This window comes from Dufourea novaeangliae, unplaced genomic scaffold (genome assembly GCF_001272555.1).
Source record: "Dufourea novaeangliae isolate 0120121106 unplaced genomic scaffold, ASM127255v1 scaffold7, whole genome shotgun sequence".
In the NCBI taxonomy this organism is placed as follows: Eukaryota; Metazoa; Arthropoda; class Insecta; order Hymenoptera; family Halictidae; genus Dufourea; species Dufourea novaeangliae.
In genome coordinates, this window is record NW_015373896.1 from 2974012 (window position 1) to 2996325 (window position 22314).

The window sequence follows — 22314 nt, forward strand, 5'->3', positions numbered from 1 at the left end:
ATTACCACAAATATGTTAAATATAGTTTCGTTGCGAGTATTAAAAAATCTGTTGTCTTATCGGAATAAAAAATTCCAGTATTAATAAGGAAGTAACCAAATTCTAACTGATGAAGTATATTTTTGGTCCCATCAGTGTAAAGTTGTTAACAAAATAGTTGTATAAAAATACCTTACATACATATGTGATTGAGAGTCAGACGTATGAATCGAAGGAATGAAGAAACTTTGTAGTGTAGTATAATCTATACAAAAAAAAAAGTGTCTTAAATAGAATTTAAACCCTGTAGTTATATACAACAGTTTTAACTGGAAACGGAACGTTTCCCACTATACTTTGGCAGGAAACCCGCGACATGTAAAAAGCTCGTATGCATTGCTAATTGACTTTCGTTGAGCAATCCTTAAATATCACGTTCGATATCGGAAGATATCGTCTCGCAGTAATATCAATCTTAGATTATACCTAATTTACTATTTAATAGTACCTATATTACTCATTCATTAGCCATTTGCGTCTCTGTTCAGAGCAATTGCACGTTGTAACGTGTCGACCGGAAATAAAGTTAATAAAACTTTCCCCGATTTAACAAGCCCAGTACCCTCACGAGCAAACTCGGCTTCCGCTAGGGAAAAATCTAACGTAGTAGAATGGCCTCCTACCAATTGGTAAATTTATTTCCAGTACTGAAATAAATGTTAAATCCAATGTTAATTTGCTACATATTTCAATGATTCCTGATACCAAATTTTAGGAAGTCCCTCTCCAACGCCACTTTTTCTCCTAGCGGATGCCAAGTTTGCTCGCGAGGATACATTTGATATTTTTCTGGGTTTTCTCGTTATCTCTCTAATCGCTGCGTTTCTGCCTAAAGATGGCAGCTTTTTCTTAATATCCCTAAAAATTCATTACTTACTTTTAACATTTCATTGTAAAATAAATGTACAGTGCAGTTATGGACTGCCCTAATAATTATAAGGAATACAGACGTTTTGTACATGGTGATTAGTCGAATGTGTTTTTTTCCAGATGATACTGGCAAGTTATGAGGCGTGAATTTCGCTAAATGTTCACAAAAAAATTGTCTCGGATTTAAAGAGTCGAATACTTGTGATACATTTAGGCCGCAGCACACCGTGCACCTGGTTTTATACTTTAAATTAAGTATACTGGCTAACGTGTGGACCGACAAATATACTCTTTCACACGCGTCTTTCACTTGTAAGGTTAAACAACCGACAAACAGTTGCTTATTGTCAGACTGTGGACAGTCAAAGTTCAACGAGTCGCGAAAAACACGTGGTTCTTAATTGGAAACCATGACTTCGGTTTGTGTTTTTTTTTCTTTTATCGTACGAATATGATCTTCCATTTGAGAAGCAGATAAGCCGCGATCCGAGTCAAGAGAAGTATTGTGATTAATGCCACGAAGTCGTTCCAAAACTGTTCCCCGTCCATGGCGATATCGTCGAGGAATTTCGACGGATACCTGTAGTGGCAATACAAGTTGTTCCTTGATTTACAGTCTAACAACGGCCGATTGAATCCGTATATGGCACTGATGTATCTGTAAATTTATAAATGTTAATTGTGACTTGTACTGTTCACAGAGATTCGAGCAGAATTTAAATATTTAACCTCCTCTGCCATAACTTTGTAACAGGCATTGGAAAAAATTTGTTTTAAAAAAGTTTATAAAACAAACAGTTGTCTCTCTCTGCTGGTAGATCTACATGCGATACAATAAATTAGCTAATCTCTGTTCTACCTCGTGTCCAGTTCAGCAGATTGGTGACAGAAAAATTAGCATAAAAAAGCATATTACCCTTCCAGGCCGTATCGTAGGAAACTGACGTATGTGCCCCATTTCAGATAACTCGGTATATCGCGTAACGACACACCGAAACCGGCGAACATCATCAATGGCACGGACAACGTTGGTCCCAAGAACGTTCCATTCTGAAATTCGAAGCGTCGTTATGATTATCGCGTAGTATATTTATCGCAACGGTACGATTAGAAAGCGTTTCCTAGCACGAAACATCAATTAACCCACATCCGTCCCTTGTGTCAATTTGACACAGTTTTCTTCAAAGAAGCGCGTTATTTTGTCATATGCAGATAAATTTAGCTGAAGCATCATGATTTTTACTTTAAAGAATTTGTAAATTTAACCATTTATAGTGACAAATTTGATTGATTTTTCAACGAAGTGTCGTTGTATTAATTTGTACCACTGGATCAATTTGACACCGAGGGACAAATTAAGTTGGGAAAATTGAGGAACGGATCTCGTGAACCAGAGGGTACTCACAGTTACATCGAACACCGCCCCGATCATGAGACCAGTTCCTTGGCCTATGAACGACACCAGCAGGCTGATCGAGAAAAACATCAGAAACCGTGCAATCTCCATCGGTTGGGACGTTATGAAATACACAATCAGGCTGAAAGCCAGACAACAGAATATCGAGATCGGTAGGTCGATTAACGTTAGGGCCGCGTAGAATGCTTTCAAGCTGTACCACCTGTTGAAATGCTCTTTCATCAGGATGCTCATTTGCATAGGAACTGGAACAGCAACGATTACAATCATGCTTAATTTTCCAACGAAAATATAATTAGTAACAGAGTACCGTATCCGATACAGTAAATCATCGATGAGTGTTTGAAGGCTCCACTGAATGTTCAGTGGTTTCGTGTAACAGGAACCACCGACAGTCACACTTAAAAATGACATCAGCGTTCCACTTACAAGTGACTATAGTAAGCATCATCGTGGTCATCATAAGATGTATGAGAATGGAAAATAGAAGATTATAGTTGTCTAGTACTCTGGCACCGTCCACGCCGCTTTCAAGGAACACCGAGCCGAGCATGAAGCCGACGGCTATATTGACTAGGATTCGTAAGTGCGTTAATGTCTGCAACGAAGAAAGCAATTGTGAAGTAACATTACCTCACAGTAATGGAAATAAGATCCTTATATAGGTACAAAGCGAGATCTGGCATTTAAAATACCATTGGGGCCGTGTCTCGACGCCCAAAATGATGACACGCCGAAAACAGGTGCTGTGCAACTCACCGTGTCCCTTTTGCACATGAGAAAACCCCTTCCCATTAAGATCTTGATTTGATGCAGCAACGGTGTCGCCTGCAAGCTCGTATAACCCTCCGTCTCGTTATTCTTTTTCTGTGGATGCAACGCTACCGTAGACCAAAAAAAAAAGAAGAAAAATTAAAAATAATGTCAGTTCGCGCCGGTCGACGGTCCGGTTCTGGTGGTATATTAATCGTCTCCGCATACGGTTGTAATAAATCACAACAGAGGACAGGCCAGCTCGAAGCGTACCTCTCAAACCTTTTGCATCCGTGAGACTATCGGGATCTTTAAACCACTGCAGGCTCCTGCCGTTTTCCGAGCCGTTTATTAACAACGATACTTTATCTTCGCCGTATTCACCGCAGGCCAATTCGATTACTGTAATAAGCACGAGGTCATACCTGAGTCCAAGAACACAGAGTTAAAGAGCAATAAATTTTCGTTGAGTGTTCGAAGGCCCCCTCGGCACTGACAAGGAGAGGTCCCAGGTGCACTTTCCACGTTGACTTTTTAATGAGGTTTAACACAGTGATAGAGATTGGAATTCTGAAGCTAATTGTATTTGTACAGCCATTAGTTTATGAAATATTTAATGTTCGGTGCCGAGGAGCCTTCGAACATTCATCGATGATTCACTGTACGCGTTTCAAAGGTAATTTAAGACCTACTGTAATCGGCTGGGTTATGGTACATAGGACACGGTAGCTTGATGTTTTCCAAATAAGGGATCAGTTGGCCGGTCCCACCGTGGTACAGACACTCCCCTTTCGCCAGTACGTAAACCTGTCGAGCAAACAGATAGATTGGGGCATGTTTTGGGACGGTTAACCGTGCACAGGGTCCTCAGGCTCGAGCGAATATACAGGATAAGGGCAACAAGAAATACTATCTAAAATAATTCATTACCTATTAGTTGTATAAAAAAGAACGTTTTCATTAATCATATAGCATGTTAAGGGTTGCATAGATAGATATCATTTTTTTTAATACCATCATGCTATAGGTCGTTGAAATCATCATGAAAAAAAAGATGTACTGTCGTTGCAAAAACTGGAGGTCAACTTGATACCTCAGAAACAAATGACGCCTTAAAGACGCCTATTTTACAGCTATTTTAGGTCTAAGGCGTCTTTAAGCCTGAATGTCAAGTCTCGACACAAGAACCGCGAAAAAGTTACCTCGAAAAAGTATGCAAACTCCTTGACAATGTTAAAGAAAACGGAACACGTGGAATGGTTTCGAAATATACTCAAAGCACAGGGTTAAGTGGCGTAATTTTTCTGTTGTTTTTTTTTGTTTCGTGTGTGTGTGACTTGGCGATGGGAATTGGAGTGGACTTGTTCAAATAAGGGTACAGTGGACTCAAACGTGGCACATCCATCCTGTGTGTGTTGATTTTATTATTACCAGGTCGAACTGCTGGAAAAGGGACGCGCTAGGCTGATGAATGGTGCAAACGATCGTTCTTCCTTGACGCGCAAGCAACTTCAGTAAGTTCACCACTTGCATGCAAGACGAACTGTCCAGACCGCTGAAAAAAGAAAAAAAAATGGGCGTATCAGATTATAGTACACCGGATGAACAACTAAATTTATAATAATTCATGAATAACATATATCCTCGTGTGCACACTGGGACATAAATCAAAGTCCTGCGAACACACGGTGTACAGAAATTATCCTTGAGACGTTGGATGGGCAAACGTACTGCGGAGTTCACACCGGTCAAGTACACGCGACGACAACAGAGGTTATTTAGAATGTCTGTGACTTTTACTGAATACACCAAACAATTTGTATTCCGTGCACGTCTCGCGATCAATGATTGTTTAACCCTTAGTTTATTTTTTTCTTTAGTAACTAATAACTTAACCCTTATTTTAGCCTTTCCTTTAACCCTTTAAATTTTTTTATTTCATTTTGAAAACGTATAACGCCTGGACAATAATCGTGTAGAATAACAAGCCAGACAATAATCGAGAGGGGTCTGTATGCAGGTAGAATTAGTTGAGGCTTTGTGATCTGTATGTATTTAAAAAAAAATGCAAATTTAACTATTTTATACAAATTAAATTTTTTATCACAATAAATTGACACCCAGGAACCAATCAGGTTAAGAAAATGAGGAACGAATTAGAGTTAATGCTTTCGTTAGTTTATGTGCGAATGTGTCCTTGCGTTAAAGCGTTCAGAACCACCATTACCCATAGATAGTCAATCGGTGTCATGGTTCATTGAAATTGTTTTTTTATATTACATCTCGACACGTTAAAACGTACGTCGTTGGCTCGTCGAGGAACATAACGGTGGGATTGTTGACCAGCTCAAGAGCAATAGACAGCCGTTTCTTCTGACCTCCGCTCAGCCTCTCAGCTCGCGTCTTCATGTGCTCGTACAAGCCCAATGTGGTCAGAATTTCCTCGATCTGAAATAACAAACATGGTGTCTCTCAAGTAGAGGTCTCCTTTTAGTGTCCGTGATCCATAGAAACGGTCCTGATTTGGGATTTATAACCAAAAAATAGGGACCAATTCGATACGTTTTCAGGGGGTTCTTTGCGCCAGTTCTCTGAGAGAAACCTGTGTAAAGGTACGTTTTCACGCGACAGTAAGAGTCATGGCTGTCGTTGTCGTTTGACACTGTATGTGAAAATGTTAACTATCTGTAAACCACGTCAACACGACATACATACAATTATTGAAAAAATTTTCCCGCCATCCGATTCGTCTCTTGAAACTATTTAAATTACGTAAACATATTTCTCGTATGATGACAGATGAAGAAGATATTTAGGTGGCCTGGTTTAAGCGGAACATCCTGTATACATAGAGGGTGAGTCAGTAAGAAATATTATCTAAAATAATTCGGTACCTATTGATTGTATCAGAAAACGTTTTACTGAATCGTCTTTTTTTTAATACCATCGTGCTATAAGTAATTGAATTCGTCCTTCCATCAATAACAAAAAATTCCAGGTCACCTTGAAATCTTAAAATGCTACATAATTCATTAAAATGTTTTCTGATACAACCAATTGGTAACAAGTTATTTTAGATAATTCTTATTGACTCACCCTGTACATACGGTAAGAAGTTCGCATAAAAGTTTATCTTATCGATCCCCCACGGAGCCGTTTCATGTTGCAATTGGCGAGTTTCGATGCAACAGAAGAAAATATCGACAATCGACCCGTACGACGCTCGGGGCCGTTTTTACTCACTATCGTTTCCTTCTCGTGTCGAGGAATCTTCGTCGACAGCTTGAGGTCAGCGGCCACTTTCATGTTTTCTGCGACCGTCAACAACGGCTCCAAACGATCGTCTTGCGTGATATACGCGCTGCATCTGTGACGGATTGCAACACACAACAAAAGTTCAATTAAACTTTTGGTGAACCGAACGCTGCGTGAATTCTGTATTCGGGGTCGTTAACACTAAGTTTACGGACATTTCATATACAGGGTGTCCCAAAATAGTTTCGACTCCCGGAAATGGGTAGTTCGTGGGATGATTTAAAACAACTTTTTCCTTAACACCTTCCTAGTACCGTTCAGTCCTTATTCGAGGTGATTAAATTAGCTGAGGCACCCTGTATATTTGTCTCGTTAAACGGATAAAAGTCAGCATAAGTGGTAGGAGAGAAACGGTTTCTGTAATTTTCCTTGTGAAATTCAAAATTCCATCAAAATGACGGGTCCCATACACTTAGTGTTAGTATCGTTTACATCGAGCACCGATGCAAAAAATGGTTCAGCGAGATGTATGGGCTCACTTTCGAAAGGAGTTCATGTGTCGGGTTCGTCCGTTGATGGAGACGTCGCCGTTCACGCCGGTTATCCTGTATCCGGACAGAACGTCCAACAACGTCGACTTCCCCGCTCCGGATGGCCCCATCAATGCGATCAACTGTTTCGCCGGCAACCTTCCGTTAATGCCATGTAATATTTCTTTTTGTCCTGTAAAACACGCACACACACCGTATTCCAGTGGATTGCTGCGATCATGAATGGGTATTCCGTGATGTTTGTCAGACGGAAGCAAGGGTTGCCGGGAGCAGAGTGAAACATGGCCGCTCGATGCTCACGTGACGTAATGGGGAGTACTGGAGGGGGAACACGTTGTAACAACCCTTTAATGGACCCACTCGAATAAATCCAAAACTATTGACGATATTTAAAAATGCGAGTAACTTTTTTGTATGTCGATTAGTTAACGGGGGATTATACCATTATTTAGTGTTAATTTAACAGAACACGGACGAACAATGCTTGTGGCCTCCAAGAAATTACAAAACGATCAAGATTTCCAAGACCGTTCAAGACTCGAATCCGCTCGAGACTTCGAATCCGTTCAAGACTTTCAAGACTTTAAAGCTACGAATCAGATTCGAAGCGATTCGAATTTGTCGCTCGAATTCAAGAGAGTTTCGAAGCGATTCGAAGCGTTCCAAATCCCATCACTATTTGTGGCTGACCTTTTCTGTAGCCAAGCGACACCGTATAAGTGATGTTCTCGAAGGCGATGTCAATGGTGTCCGCCGCGGCTGTTTCCATGAAACGCGCCTCGTTCTTCCCCGTTCGCGTGTCGTCCAGTTTCTCTTTCACCGATTGTTTTCCGCTCGAGTAAATGAACGGGCCGGTCGGATTCGTTTCCTGGCCGTTGCTCGCCTCGTGCATCAATACCTCCATCGTGGCGGTTGCGGCGGCGGTTCGTTTGAGCCTCGGCGTCGAGTGCCAAAGTGGGGAATCAGTGCTCGAACGCTGAACGATTAGCTGGACATAAGCGAACCAGCACCGCGCAGCTGTAACAAGAGGAAATGACCGTTATTGTTCACCCCTTAACGCACGGCCAGCGGTCCCAACACGGGACGGCGAGGCGGTCTGACTTAAGAGCGAAATAATGCGATGTAAAGGTGCGTATCCACTTGTTGCTTATTCTCGTATTGTGTCACCGTTCTGTATCAATGTGGACAATCGTTGCACATGTAAATATATCGTACGGTGATACAATTCGATGATACGCAACAAGTGGAGACGCACCTTAAAACTTGGGTTTACACAGGATCTCGCGGCAAACATCGTTATCATATCCCCTGCTATAATATCCTGCAATAAGTCGCGAATTTAACGAACTTCTACTAACAAATCCTGTAAATCGAACAGGCAAATCGAAATGGAAACGACCAAAATTTGTCAGCTCCCCCCACCCTCCCACACACCATTACGTCTGAATTGTTACACTTTCTACACTTTCGACCAACGATTTTTATCGTCCAACCATGAAAGATAAAAAATCACTACTATTCAACGAAAATCCAAGAAATCTTATATTTACCAATATGACGTATTAATCCCTCGAACAATCCGTCGATCTATATAAGAACCATCGAGATTATAACATTTTGGGTCACGGTCAACGCGTTGTAATCCAAAGTGTTTACGATCCATCGAAGAAAATCGACAAGGCGACTGCAATCGAGCGATCGATATTACTGCGTCGAGACTGGGATAGCCAGCATAGAACTGACGGTAATTGACCGTTTCTCATTACGAACGATCAGTAATTACAGAAAATGATATTCTCCTTGCGATTTATAAAACGTGTTCTCGATATGATTGACGTTTACCTCGATCAAGTGTGAAAGAAATTACCCCAGCTCACTGCATCGTTTTGGTATCTTGAATGAAAATTTATTTTTTCATAAAATCAACAACAAATAGTCATTTCAAGACTATTTAAAACATTTTTTAAACTATGCTTTTTTTATAAACAATCTCTTTGCTCGCGATAAATAACAGCTATAGTGGTCACAGTAACAACGTTTTTCTAATGTTTGGACGTCATTTAACACTAGTAGGTTTCTTCAAAAACAAAAACACGGAAAAATCGCTTTTCCTAAATATTGCATGACATAACTATAAAATCACCCTAAAATTTTCATTCTACACGGTTACACTATAAACAAACAGGTTCGACTATAGTCTCGGGTCAAAATAGACCCAGGCATCGGCCGGGGTTGTTGAATCATCGAAAAATAACCAAACCAAGTTTGTTCACCTTAGACATCGAAATTGATCGTTCTCCGTTCCTATTTCGTTTCCTGATTAGCCGCAAAACGACGAGTCGCGATCCATCGATCGATCGTTGCACTGGACACTCCGTGTTCTCGTGTTTCACGGGGTGGGGACAAAACGAAAAAAAAGAAAAGGTGTAACAACAAGTTTATTTCTTTTTAATCGCTGCGCCAGGTGTACATACCACCGCAGCTGACAGTCAACGGCGAACTTGAAGTGTGCGGATACATGACGAGAATTTCGAGAGAAAGCTTGTCAGCGATTCGCCGATTAGATTAGATTAACGGCGGATTCACAGATCGAGGGAGAGACACAAAGTTCACTGGACTTGGACCTTTCTGCTCGCTATTATATGAATTTCTTTTCTTATTCTTTTTTTTTTGCGCGAGCTTCTTGGATCACGTGCGCGCAAACGGATTACGTCGACAAAGAAGTAGGGACCGAGAAAAGAAAAAGAGAAAGAAACCAGGATCGAGATGAACCCGCCTCAGGAGCTATTACCATAACTGGATATTTTTATTACCAAAGAGTGACTTCGTCGTTTCCGGGAGCGATGGACATCGCCGATAGCGACTTTTTTTTTTTAAGTTAACTTTAACCATGACTCGACATCGAACACTGGATTATCCTCCGTGACGTCATCGATCTCTTTTGTTGACGCTAACGATGACAATGTGCAAGCTAATTCGAAGAAAAATGCGAAATGGGGAAAGATGCATGAACAACCATAATTTCGAATTTATTCGGTAGATTAATTCCATACTGTATACTATGTTCCTGTAACTGTTTCTAATTTCATTTTCAATGAATTTTTATGTATGTACACCGAGTTTATACCTGTTAAATAACTAAGTAAATAAATAAATAATGGCGTCACACTTGATGGATAACATATAACTGGTATATAACACGAAAAATGTTATATAACATTTTTCTTTTTTGTTCTTCCAACAAGTTTTATAACGTTGCTATGTAACTTATGCTATATAATGTAGACACAGCTTTACAGATGAATCTTCAAATTCGATTTTCTCGAAAACTAAGCTTCAGATGCCAACATTTTATTTTACATTTTCAACTTACTTTCTCATTTAGAGAATCACCCCCTCCCCGATTGTACCGTCATTACTGGGACACCCTGTATATAAGATTAAGATGACACTGCGCGAAACGTTCGCGTGCATTTCCTGTTCCCCGTGAAACGTCGTCTTCTTATAAATGCTCGTTCTTGTACCGTCCTACCGATCGTAAATAACATTTTTTTCTATATCTCCTGTACGTATCGTCCGGTTACTTGGAAAAGTTAATGCGGCAGAGAGTTAACGGGGCATCAACGACATTGAAATGGTTGATCGTTGGAGCAAACTTCCTCAAAGAGAACAAAAGTGGCCTATCTCCGCGCTCGCGATAACCGTAATCTTGTTTATGGAATTAAACGACGATCATTGTTTCGTAAAAGCAACCCAACTTCTAGTCTAACGTACGTGCCCAACGTCCGGCTTCAATTTCCATTCCGTGGGGGCAAATAATATATACAGGGTGTAACAAAAATGTTGGAGGACCTAACCCAGACCCGGAAATGGAAGACTCGTGAGATTATTTGAAATAAATTTTTTCTTAACAAACATGTTATTCGAGGCTTTGTTAACGAGATATTAACGAAAAACCCTGACCAATCAGAGCGCGTGTCTGCCGGCCGAGTTCCCGCGGTAACGTTGGCTACCAATCGCAGCGCGTTAACACTGTATAGTGCTGTTACCGCCCATAATGTGTGAAGCAACCGAACAAGTGTTCGTTTCATTCCTTTTTTTTTCCTTCTCCGCTGTGAAGTCGTTAATAATTGTGATTTACAATGCCACTGGTCGAAGTACACCGGCGAATCTTATCGCGTGGAGTGAATCAGCAGCAAGGAAAGTCCATGTGGAGATCATCGAAGATCCGATTCGCGCGTAGGGCGGACACAAGGGGGCGCTAGTGGAATTTAAGTTCAACGATCGACGTTTCCGTAACGAGAGAACCATCAGACTCATAAGTTAACCACCGAATATCATCCGAAAATATCGTGGCGATCGATGGATAATATCGATTGAAAATTGTACAGAATCGACGATGAAACTTCAGAGATTTTTTTCCCGTAGATATTTACCAAAAGTTCCGGGGAATTGTTTCGACAAGTGCAACACAATTCCTCCCGTCGTTACGGTTCGAAGGTCAGATGCTCCACGGACAGCTCTTCCGGATCACATCAACGTCACAAACCGACGCGTTTGTTATTCACAAGTCTTGGGTTTATAATACATATCGATGTAAGAAAAAACAAGCAGTATCGTTTAAACAACGCCTGATTATTAGCATACATAGATCGTTTGGATGTATTCATTCCGTTATCGTAGACAGGGAAAATAGATTGTGGCAAAAATAATCGCTTGACCGTAAGTCCTTGATGTAAGCGATGTACGGTTTTTGTTAGCCGCGTTATGAAGAAAAATGATGTATTAATTACTTTATTGAAATAATTGTGTAACAGTAATAGACTTCTTGACGGCCGTCGAATAGGTGTTTTCGACTCGAGATATAAATTACAAAAAGAAAAGCGTAAATAACATAACTGAGAGTCGTAGTTCGCGTCATTGAAAAGTAGGAGAGAAAAATTATTAGTGGATAACTGACCTGGATTATAGAGGAGGATTAAGGATTAAAATGAAAATAATGTTAATTATCGTTTTACTAAATCATATAGAACGCTAGAAACAATATTGTAATTTTATATAGATCGTAAAATAAAGTATTATATTTCCATCCTGGAATGCCTAAAAAATAAGATTGTTCATAAAAAAAATACGATTACGAGAATTTAACGAACCACTGCCAGAACATTCTAGTGATTTATCGATAAACCATTTCTCTCGAAGATTTCCAAGATGTTTCGCGAGTTGCTATACTTTCTACGTGGATTCGGCTGAATAGAACGTGACTCTGAATGACAATGGGGGATCGCGAAAGTGACGCAAAAACATTTTCACAATAAATCTCCGTGATTCACAGTGCAAAGACAGAAGTAACGACGGCAAGTCTTACGGTTTTGTGCGCAGCGTAAAACGGCCGCAACTGCGTTCAATTTAAATGAAATGAAAAAAAAAAACACTTCAGACTACATTTTCCTTTTTTTGTTTTAAATAATCAAAGTGATTCCAACCGTATGTAAAAACTTGCAGAAGCTCTCCTATACATATGTGGCATCGATTGCCCATAGGACAGTTAATCCCTTCCAGATGATCGATATACAGGGTGAGGCACCTAAAACAGACCACCTGAGTATCTTGGTTGTTACTTGGTATCGAAGAGCACATAATTTGATATGAATAGTTTGTTGATAGGTGTATGCATAGAGGTCATATGAAGGTCAACTACGTTTTTTTTTTTAAATGGAAAGACATTTTTTTACGTACTAGATGGTACGTAAAGAAGCATGTCCTTCCATTTAAAAAAACGAATTTGACCTTCATATGACCTCTACCCTATTGTTTTATCATTTCTTCTTTTCCTGATTACAGAAGGTTTTCTACAATTTTTACTAGCCTTTTTTTACGATTCTCTTCATTTCAATAGCGAGAACATGCCACTAGGTTTAACCGAAACAAAAAATTGTTCATAACCTTAAAAATATTAATTTTTCGACCACATTCATTAGGACTGTTTTGCATCCTTTGACAAGTACTACCTACCGCAGAAGTTAAGAATCCCCTGTTGTTTTGTTTCACTCTGTATGTACGCGATTTCAGTTTACTATCGTTGCTGCGACCCGATTCCACAGAGCGCTTGGCCTCGAACCGTTCCGTCCGCAGAGGGTTACAAGTGCTTAGAAAACTAGGAGAATGGTCACGGCAGCGTGGCTTAGTCGGTTAACCCTTTCGATGTTTGTGTCGAGTATACCCGTCATGAAAAGATATTTTCTAAAGCAATTCATACAGGAAAGAACAAATATAGGAATTTCTTTCTTTTCTCAAGTATCATATTCGATTCTAAATAAACCAAAAAACTTATTGGATCTGATGAAAGTTTTGTCCTTTATTATATATTACAGACCCCTATAGCCTATAAATGTCTAACATCCGCAGTTTACATATTACCTATAAAAAGATACATGAAGATCAACTAGCAGACGAAAAAAAAAAAACACAAGTGGCGTGTGCCAGAAACATCAGTAAGATGTAAATCATTCGCCCCATTATTCTATTATCGAGTGACAAATGTTCGAAATCTGTATTACAAAACGATATTCGTAGTGTAATTACGAAGGTTTCAATGGTATTTGCACACAATAATAATCCGTTATTCATCCTGATGTATTAACATCTGCACCCGAAGCTCCAAAGTAACAATACACTTATCTACGTTGGCTTACTCATTCTGGATGGGTCGGGGGATACGACTTGCCGATATTTACCCATTATGCATTAGTCACGATTGCGATTCTATTTTTTTTTTTCTTCACTCTCTCGGGGCCGCCACGGATCGACTTTGGTCCCTCGCGGTTGGCACACGCTCCTTCTCTGATAAATTTGTTACAGATCTCTGACATGTTTATGTAAACAACGCATAATTAATTGAAAACATAGTTTTCCAAGTACGGTAGATTCATACGGGGTATCCCATCTAACGTGAGCACCATCAACGTCTCACTTGTTTTGGTAGATACAAAGTTGTTTGTTACAAGTGTTTAGATATTTTGTTTAATTTAAAAAAAAATGTTGTTATTCAATTCTGAATTCACTAGATCTACTAAAAACGTTCAGAAAATTAAAAATTTATAGTTATGAGAAAAATATGGGTCTGCAGCTGCAACTGTACCTAACTTGGTAACACTGTAATTACTTCGGTAAATGACCACCAGGTCTGAAAGGGTTAAACAATAAAATAACTACAATAGAGGGATCTGCCTAAAAGTGTATCAAAGTTGATGGACATCTATTTGGGGCATTTATTAAAATTAATTTTCTGCAAATCAAAAGCAAGTGAGATACTAAAGGTGTAACAAGTACAGATTCCTCTTGATTATCGTCCCGAACTCGGCTCCGCACCGGGACAATAATCTTGTAGGGAGAAATGCTTCAGATATCCTCGTAAATTCGTTTTTTGCTCGAAATTCGAGCTTAGACAATAAAAGCGGCGGGGCAACAAAGAAGGCGCTTGACAGGTTACACCCGCCACCCTCCAGTGGTGGGAATAACGTTTGGACAATAATCGTGTAGAACAAGCCAGACGGCTCGTCCGATAATCCAGTATCGAAAAGAAGAAAAACGCGTTTCTAGTGGATACAGGATGGGGAAAGGAAAAAGGTGCGAAGGATTACTTGTCCGATTGAGTTTATTAATTGCAGGGATAAACATGATATAAAGTACACGTGAACGAGAATAAACGACTTACATAATGATTTTCTAACGCCAATTAGGTTTGACATTGAAGTCATTGACGTACGTTTCAGGAGAATAAAAACTGACCCGTCAACGTTGTTCCGACGGACCAATGTGGAAAACATTAACGACGACTTAATAATAATAGTGATATCGACGCGTATCGAAGATCAGAGAGGTTGTTTATGCGTAATCATAATTTTAGGCATTTATTTATAAACGTAAAAATTGGATAGAAATTTATTTCCTGCACTAGATGTCTTATTATGTTGATAATAATATATAAATATCATTAAGTTTTATTTTATCATTAATACATAATTTAAATTAATTGAAATTATTTAAACAATGTATCAATATCATTAAGTTATTGATGTGTTTACTACAATTTTGTATATTAAAATTTGTTATAAATGCATAAACATTCGCGTGGTCTAATGATCATACTCTATGCAGTTGTGCTGCACACCGACTCTTCTCGTGGGAATAAGAAACATCTAATTAAATGTGCGCAACAAACGGCCTGAAGCAGAAATCCCAACAAAGATGAACGTATATTTCCTATTTTTTTTTTTAATTTCTTTATACCTTGCCCGATTAGACTTCTCCACTAGTGGCAGGCAAGCATTTACATTCTTATTTCTTGTTTACAACAAAACTTTACGCACATATATATATATGTGAAATGATTTATGATTCTCATTAAAAAGAAAAAAAAAAGAACAAAAGAAAAAATAAATCAAACCACTCCGAGTCATCAGAATTACAAATCCTTTTTGTAATCGTATAATTAATAGCGACGAATGAACGGGAAAACTAGAATCTACGCAAATTACCCATACTCAAAGCGAATTCGAACGTTAAATTCAAATCGTCGATCTAACAATGATTACCCCACGTAATAGAAAAAGTCGTTTGTATGAGCAATCGACGAGTACAGGTTTTAAAATGACAGTAATACGGTGCCGAACGGCAGGTTATCGATTAACCGCGCTACATTACATTTACGAGATGTGTTAATAGACCCAACAAATAATTTTACGAATACGAACCCGCCGAACCAGTTCGTGGTGTTTATAACCCCATGCTCAAGCACTTAACGCACAGGTAACGGCCACTTTTTTATTAGCGTTCTCCAATTACAAACCCTTTTACCGATAGCTTTCAAACTAATTTGTACTGAATTTTGTTACATGCTCATAATAATCGAAACAGTACATGTACTTCTAAATCTCTCCCGCCCGAATGGTAGGTCACTTTTGACTCACGCCCTAATTTGTACTAAAGTTAATTACAGTTAAATACAATTCAAATTACATTTACTTATTGATATTCATTCAACACCATAAATAATCAGTAAATAAATACGATCGAAATTATAGCGTGTTCGGTATCATTTTAATCAGAAAAATCTCACAGGCACATTAGTAAAAGTTTCACTGAAGTAAAAACGTGGGCGTCTGTGAACTTTGTCGTGGCCTCAACTTTCAGTCGCTCTTTCTTTAATCACTTTTGTCCTTTTCTACGTTTGGTGTTGATTCTACAGTAAACATTCGTTTAATGTAGGGGACATTTTCTCTCCACTTCGACGGAAAAACGTGGCTTTTACCCTACCCTAGAAGAAAAAAAATTGAATTTTGCCCCACCCCCCTTCCCGGCGAAAAAAAAATTAAATTGCCCCTCATGACTGATAATCTACCTACGCCCATGCACACACCATGCGAGGATTGCTCTGGCATACATTCCCCCTTCACTAGTCCTTGCTAATCACTGATCTCTATACATATACTAGTTAGTATATAAAGATCAGTGCTGCTACTACGTGATATTTCTGGACTTCAACGGCCCTACTCCTGGCAACCCTGACTGCAAGGATACACACTTTCACCGAGACGATAAATGACCCCCCAAGCGGCCCGTATCGGTACTGTACACACGGGTTGAAAGTGAAATGAAAGCTACCCAATTACTTTCCGAACCGGTTACGTGTATGTATTATTCGTCCGAACAATAGATTCTTGAGGATTGCGTTCGGTATCAAGGAAGACCGCCCGCCTCGTTGTTGGGAAGTGGACTACCGGTTGGACATCGTTTGCACCATTAGGTTAGGTACATTAATAACAGAGATATGAGTATGGTTTCTTATGTAACCGATATACACGTGTTATTATGCGCCAGTATCCTTCTGTTTTTGACAATAAAATCTTCAAATTAGTGATTTCAATGCTTTTAAGGGCCCCAAATTTTGCTCATATCGTGCGAATAATAATAATAATACCTAAGGCGAATTCATCGAATTGAGAGTAATACGATAATAAATAAACATAAAGTTAAAATATAGATAAAGAAGCACGTAAAAAGTAGTTACGGTAATGATACGCTATTTCTAAACGCAATACCGTATTTCCATGATGTTTATATGAGAATACAAATATTCCCTTTAAATTACATAGGGTAACTGAAATTCAAATTTTTTTTGTATTACAGTGATTTACTAGTGTAAATGTCAAACTAAAAAAGAAAACATTGACAATTAACAAAAAGGTAGTTTAAAAAAAATACAGTAATGACTACTCGTGTTGCATCGATTTGCATGATTGTATCATTGGAATCTTGTCGCGTATGTACTGCCTTTGGCGCGAGTAGGATAATAATTAGTAAATACCCGAGAGAGACCATCGTTTTTTTTTTGTTACACGGGACAAAGTGATACAAGTGAATATGTTCCGAGCATTGTTTAATCAATTGCACGTTGCTCGTTAAAATCGGTACATTCTCCGAGAACGGAACGCCATTCCTTGGCATTCATTATGCTGACTAAGTTGATGCCGCCTTTATAAGGTACTCTGTAATTAACGTTAATGATATCGTCCATTATTGTTACCAATTATCTCCTTGCGTATCTTTATTACCCTTTCAATTACAGTTTACGCAATTCATTATTGTACTATTGGCAGATTTTTCATTTCACCAGCAACGACCACGATCAACTGTCCGAGTCGAATGCATGATGCAACTATACATATATTTCCGGTCGTTCCACCTAACGCCAGAAATTCCTCGATCGATTAAAACGTAATCATCCGTGATGAAAGAGAGAGAGAGAGAGAAAAACAGCGAAGCTAGTAGATAACGAGAAGAAACGGGCCAGTTCAATAAGCAACTCCAGATAACCGACACACATATATTTATAGAAACTGTAATTAAATCGTTCACAACGATCGATTAAATAATCGCTGTTAGGCCACTTCTGTCCCCTAGAGAAACGACACACACTATCGATTAGTAAATATCTAATTCCGCGGACGATTTATCTCGGCTATTGTACGGAAGACCGTCAAACGACGATAGCGTTTCGTAATTACAAAAGAACTACCAGATCGAAGATCGTGCACGTTCCATTGGACGTTTCAGTACATACATATCCGCGTCGATTGCATCCCCTTTAAATACTACCCCGATAACGAACTGCTTAATAACGCGTATTTCACTCAGCGAGTGCATGATGACGACGATACGTGCAAAGTTCAATCGGTCGTTTTCATGCGAAATTGCTGGAATCTCGATAATCGTTCTCGAACCGATTCCTACGGTCGATACGTGACGCGTGCGATCTCGTTTTCGATCGCAACAATTTCTGCGAAGGATATCGATTGTATAGAATGAAATTATGTCACGGAAAAGCTAAAAATAAATATCCTACACACGCGTGAATATTAGAAGTATTGACACACACGGTAGAAATCAAAAATGTATAGTAAACATTTTATCATACTAATTTTTCGTTTTCCTGGAAATCGAGTTCCTGAATTCGTCGAGTATACGTTTATGCTTACGTGTGCTACATAAGTGGGCTGCCTCTTTCTCTCTCCGTCGATGATTATCATTAAACATGTATCGTACATTATTTTTAAGACATTTATAGCGTCGACAAAAAGGAAGTGATCGTTTGAAAAGAATTTTCTACTCTGTCGTGTGAACCTCCTTGTAACTGTTTAATATACAAATAATAACGAAAACCGTTAGACACAGGTCACCGTAATATAACCTGTACGTAAAAACTGGCTGGATGTCGCTCGTCTTTGCTGACCGCGTGAAATACGATACGTCTCGAGTATCCAAACAATGGCTACCACCGGTACGCTTTAGGGTGAATCATTGCTGAATTGTTGTTTTTTTTCAGAAGAGTTCGGTCATTTCTGATATATTTCTAAATTGCTCAGTAACCTAACGGACATATCTATTACGTATTTAACCCACAGTCTCTTCGAGTATCGCTGCCACGACAAGGAGAATTTGCATTCGACGACATTTAAAAAGATCGTAGCTGCTATTACAACTCGCCTGTATCTAAATTCAAAAAATAAGTTTTTGTAATTTCACTTCGTCACTCTCAATCGAACCAGTCAATAAACGCTACATGCAATTGTCTTCACCGTGAACTTCGAGACGATGAGTGGTTCTATTTATCTTTCTCGGAAGATGTCAGGAAGTCGAACAAGTAGTATGTACACATGTCGGAACAAATTTAAGCCTGTTCCGCACATTAAACCACTTTAATTAATTTGCATACGGCCAATTTTAAAGTGTCCATATTTTTGAACATATGTCCATACAGAGGGCAAATAGGGCTAGATCCTCATTTTTTTCAAATTTTTAAATAGTCCTCTGGTAAAAGACAGGGTATTTATTTCAAACAATTGCAAAATAGACGGTTAAAAACTATTTCTTTTTTAACTGAAATGATTTTTATTTGGTACTCTTATGTCTCCACTGTAAGTACCCACAAAGCTTATTTCGACCAGTTTGTTAGTTCAATAGTTATGATTCATTGAAAAAAGGTTGACCCTAAATTTCAAACACCTGTAAAATCAACAATTTGTAAAATGTTCAAAAATCCTTCGAGATACGTTTGTATATCGCTAAAGACTACAACGTATCCAAATTTGAACAAAATCTGAAATGGTTCTCCAAAAAGTGTCCGATTTCGCGTGAAATGACCCATAGTCTATTGCAAGAAAATAATTGTAAACTAGTTTTATGTTCCGTCCTTTATGGCGAACGAGTTAAATAATTTCCTTCTCTTGTAAGATCAGAAATAATCGAAAGTGCTTCGAGCTAAAACGTCAAAGATGGCAGTTCAATGTGCCATCGATTCACGAAGGCTACGGATCGATACAAATGACATTATCAAACTATAGATCTTTCATGGAAGAATTTGTCTACTTAATCTATAACAAGTTTACTAGAATATCTACAACAGGTGCGTTGATGAGATTGTACTGATCAATCGTCGAAACATTGTCAACGTTTCGTTGCCCTTTTGACCGTTGACGCGTAATCGTGCAGATCTGTTTCAAAATCTTGGCGTTATCGTCCCATGTTGCTCATGGATAAGCACATTAGAACAGCCCAAGCCTTGCAACTTTAAAGCAAAAAGAATATTAACAGTTTAACCCTCAAACGGCAACTTTGATTTTTCCATAAATTTCAATAATAATAGTAATCATAATATTCGTATAAATTGACGAACAAAACAGTTGTTTCGCGTTATGTATCAAAGAACTGCGTACAATTTACTTGTTTATAGTTTTGTGTTTATTCGGGCAAAGTCGGTAAAAAAGTTTCGCCGCATGCTGTAGCGTGCGTAATCGTAATTGAACTGGTTTTTGCATTGAGAGCACTCGTTACGAAAATATCGGTCAAACTTCGTAGACTTTTTACCTCCTTGAATCACAATGTAAAAATATGTCACAATCGACAATAGAATATTTAAGTACACTACTTATAATCCCGTTTTCCGGCGTTTATGTTTCCCGTCTTTGTTCATGACTATTCATACGGCAACGATATTGTGGACACACGGAAGTAACAGGGAAATCGTTAAAAGATGAATGTCAGTCGTGTGAAAATACAAGAAAAACATGGTCGTTAAAACAAAACAAAAAAACACTTGATTACTGCAAATTCATTCTTAACATAAATCACGTTACACACATCAAAACAGACATCTTGCAATTGCATTCGACACTTTTCACTTAACAGATAGCAACATGAATAAACAAACTGCGAATCTTTATGCAAATTCATAGTTTTAATGAACTACTTCAACACACTGGGAATTACGCAATACATCGTGTTATTTATTGACCTAAGTGTTTTATTACACTGCAAATGGGATAACATAGTTATATTAATATTTCTAATTTACAATAAAATCACTTTGTTTTGATTTCAACTTCCGTTGTAGACTGTCGATAAGAAAATCATTACATTTCCATAAATGTCCGCAATCTGTTTACGACGAACAGCATACACGATGAATAATAGGTACTTACCGCAAGGATGTCGAAGGAACGGTGAATCGCTTTCCGTGTCAACCTCAGCGGTGTAATTTCGGCGTGACCGGTTCCTAGCACAATGAAAACACGACTGGTGTCAGGACGTCGTCGCGTGCATTTAAACGGTCACAAAAGAAAATTCGAACATGAGCTTACTGCGACGAAAGCGCGGGTAAGAGTGTCGCGTGCACGACCACCGTTTGCAATCGAAAAATTCATGGGGACGCGGCAGAGCGCGTTGCATACGCAGGAAACGCGAACCGTTGGCCACCGCCGATCGAACACTGCACTCGTGAAGACGCGTATTCTCCCTTTTCTGTCTCCCTCTATCGCGGCTTTATTCCCCTCACTACTCAACCGCCGATGGAGAGCATTTTGCCCCTCTCCTCTTTTTCTATTTCACGCGACCATTCACAATCTATGTGCCCAGGCATTATTCGACACTCGAACATTTTCCCCCTTGATTTTACTTCTGCGTTTGAATCGCCAACGCACTTTATCCACCCACCTCGATCGACAACGATAATCGATCGCAGATATTTACGATGTATCGTACACCCACGATCAAAGTTGGCTTCCACTAGAGGAAAAAAGGGGCGTAAGAGAAAAACCTCCTACCACTTGGTAAATTTATTTCAATTACTGAAATAAATATTAAATCGAATGTTAATTTGGCATAAATTTCAATAATTCTCGATACGAAATTTTAAGAGGCCCTTCTCCAACGCCACTTTTTTCCCTAGCGGAAGCCGAGTTTGCTCGCGAGTGTACGCATGTAATTAATTAAAATTTAATATTTACCGCTTCAACAATGTCTCGCGTCTTTCCGTGAATCGCTCTTCGTGTGATTATGAAGAAATTACTGTGAGTAACTTTAAAAAAGAATGTTTGAATAGAAATTTCAGCATATTGATCATAACCGTGTCAAATTGAGCGGGAAATGCACCTAGCAGTAGGCAACCCATTTCAATTATTTCTTTCCCTCTCTCTCTCTCTCTATTTTTCAATACTTATCGTATAAACAATTTTATTATTCTTTGCAATATACATTTGCAACTGTTGTGCAGTTAAGCGTGTTGTATTAGCCATCGCGAGTGTATCATTTTCTACATACTTAATGCTGTAGTAATCAGACGTACAGTACGTATTTTGTGCACTGCGCTAAAGAGTCCAGACAGTTTATGCTCGTAACAGGTTTGTTACGAGCAATAAAAACAATAATAGATGTTCGTTCAACGAAACTGCTAACCAGTTTTTTTAAAGAAAAAATGACATAACTTTATTATGTCAGCGTTAATTCTGACGTGAAAAATAATAAACCTCAGTGTATCTAAATACATACATATATATCACGTAATAGATACAATATTATTAAAACGAGGTA

At 38.8% G+C, this 22314-nt stretch overlaps 1 protein-coding gene across 1 annotated transcript; it reads right to left on the bottom strand.

The window, feature by feature from the left end:
• Nucleotides 1–133: 133 nt before the first annotated feature.
• On the bottom strand, nt 134–21200 carry LOC107192239 (ATP-binding cassette sub-family G member 4). Its single transcript, XM_015581454.1, has 13 exons — nt 20928–21200; nt 7576–7902; nt 6874–7057; nt 6323–6446; nt 5382–5527; nt 4511–4634; nt 3772–3886; nt 3353–3481; nt 3086–3207; nt 2756–2924; nt 2315–2571; nt 1826–1959; nt 134–1567 (listed from the first exon to the last, which is right to left on the bottom strand). The coding sequence occupies exons 2-13, from the start codon at nt 7787–7789 to the stop codon at nt 1348–1350; spliced, it is 1938 nt and encodes a 645-aa protein (XP_015436940.1). The 5' UTR covers nt 7790–7902; nt 20928–21200; the 3' UTR covers nt 134–1347.
• Nucleotides 21201–22314: the final 1114 nt, after the last annotated feature.

Bases quoted from the DNA above. Each gene is read 5' to 3' on its own strand.
- LOC107192239 (XM_015581454.1), bottom strand. From the start codon at position 7,789: ATGGAGGTATTGATGCACGAGGCGAGCAACGGCCAGGAAACGAATCCG. The intron at 1,960-2,314 runs GTGAGTACCCTC...TTCGAATTTCAG, and splicing joins GGGCGGTGTTCGATGTAACT to AATGGAACGTTCTTGGGACC. The intron at 1,568-1,825 runs GTAATATGCTTT...ATAAATTTACAG, and splicing joins CTACGATACGGCCTGGAAGG to ATACATCAGTGCCATATACG.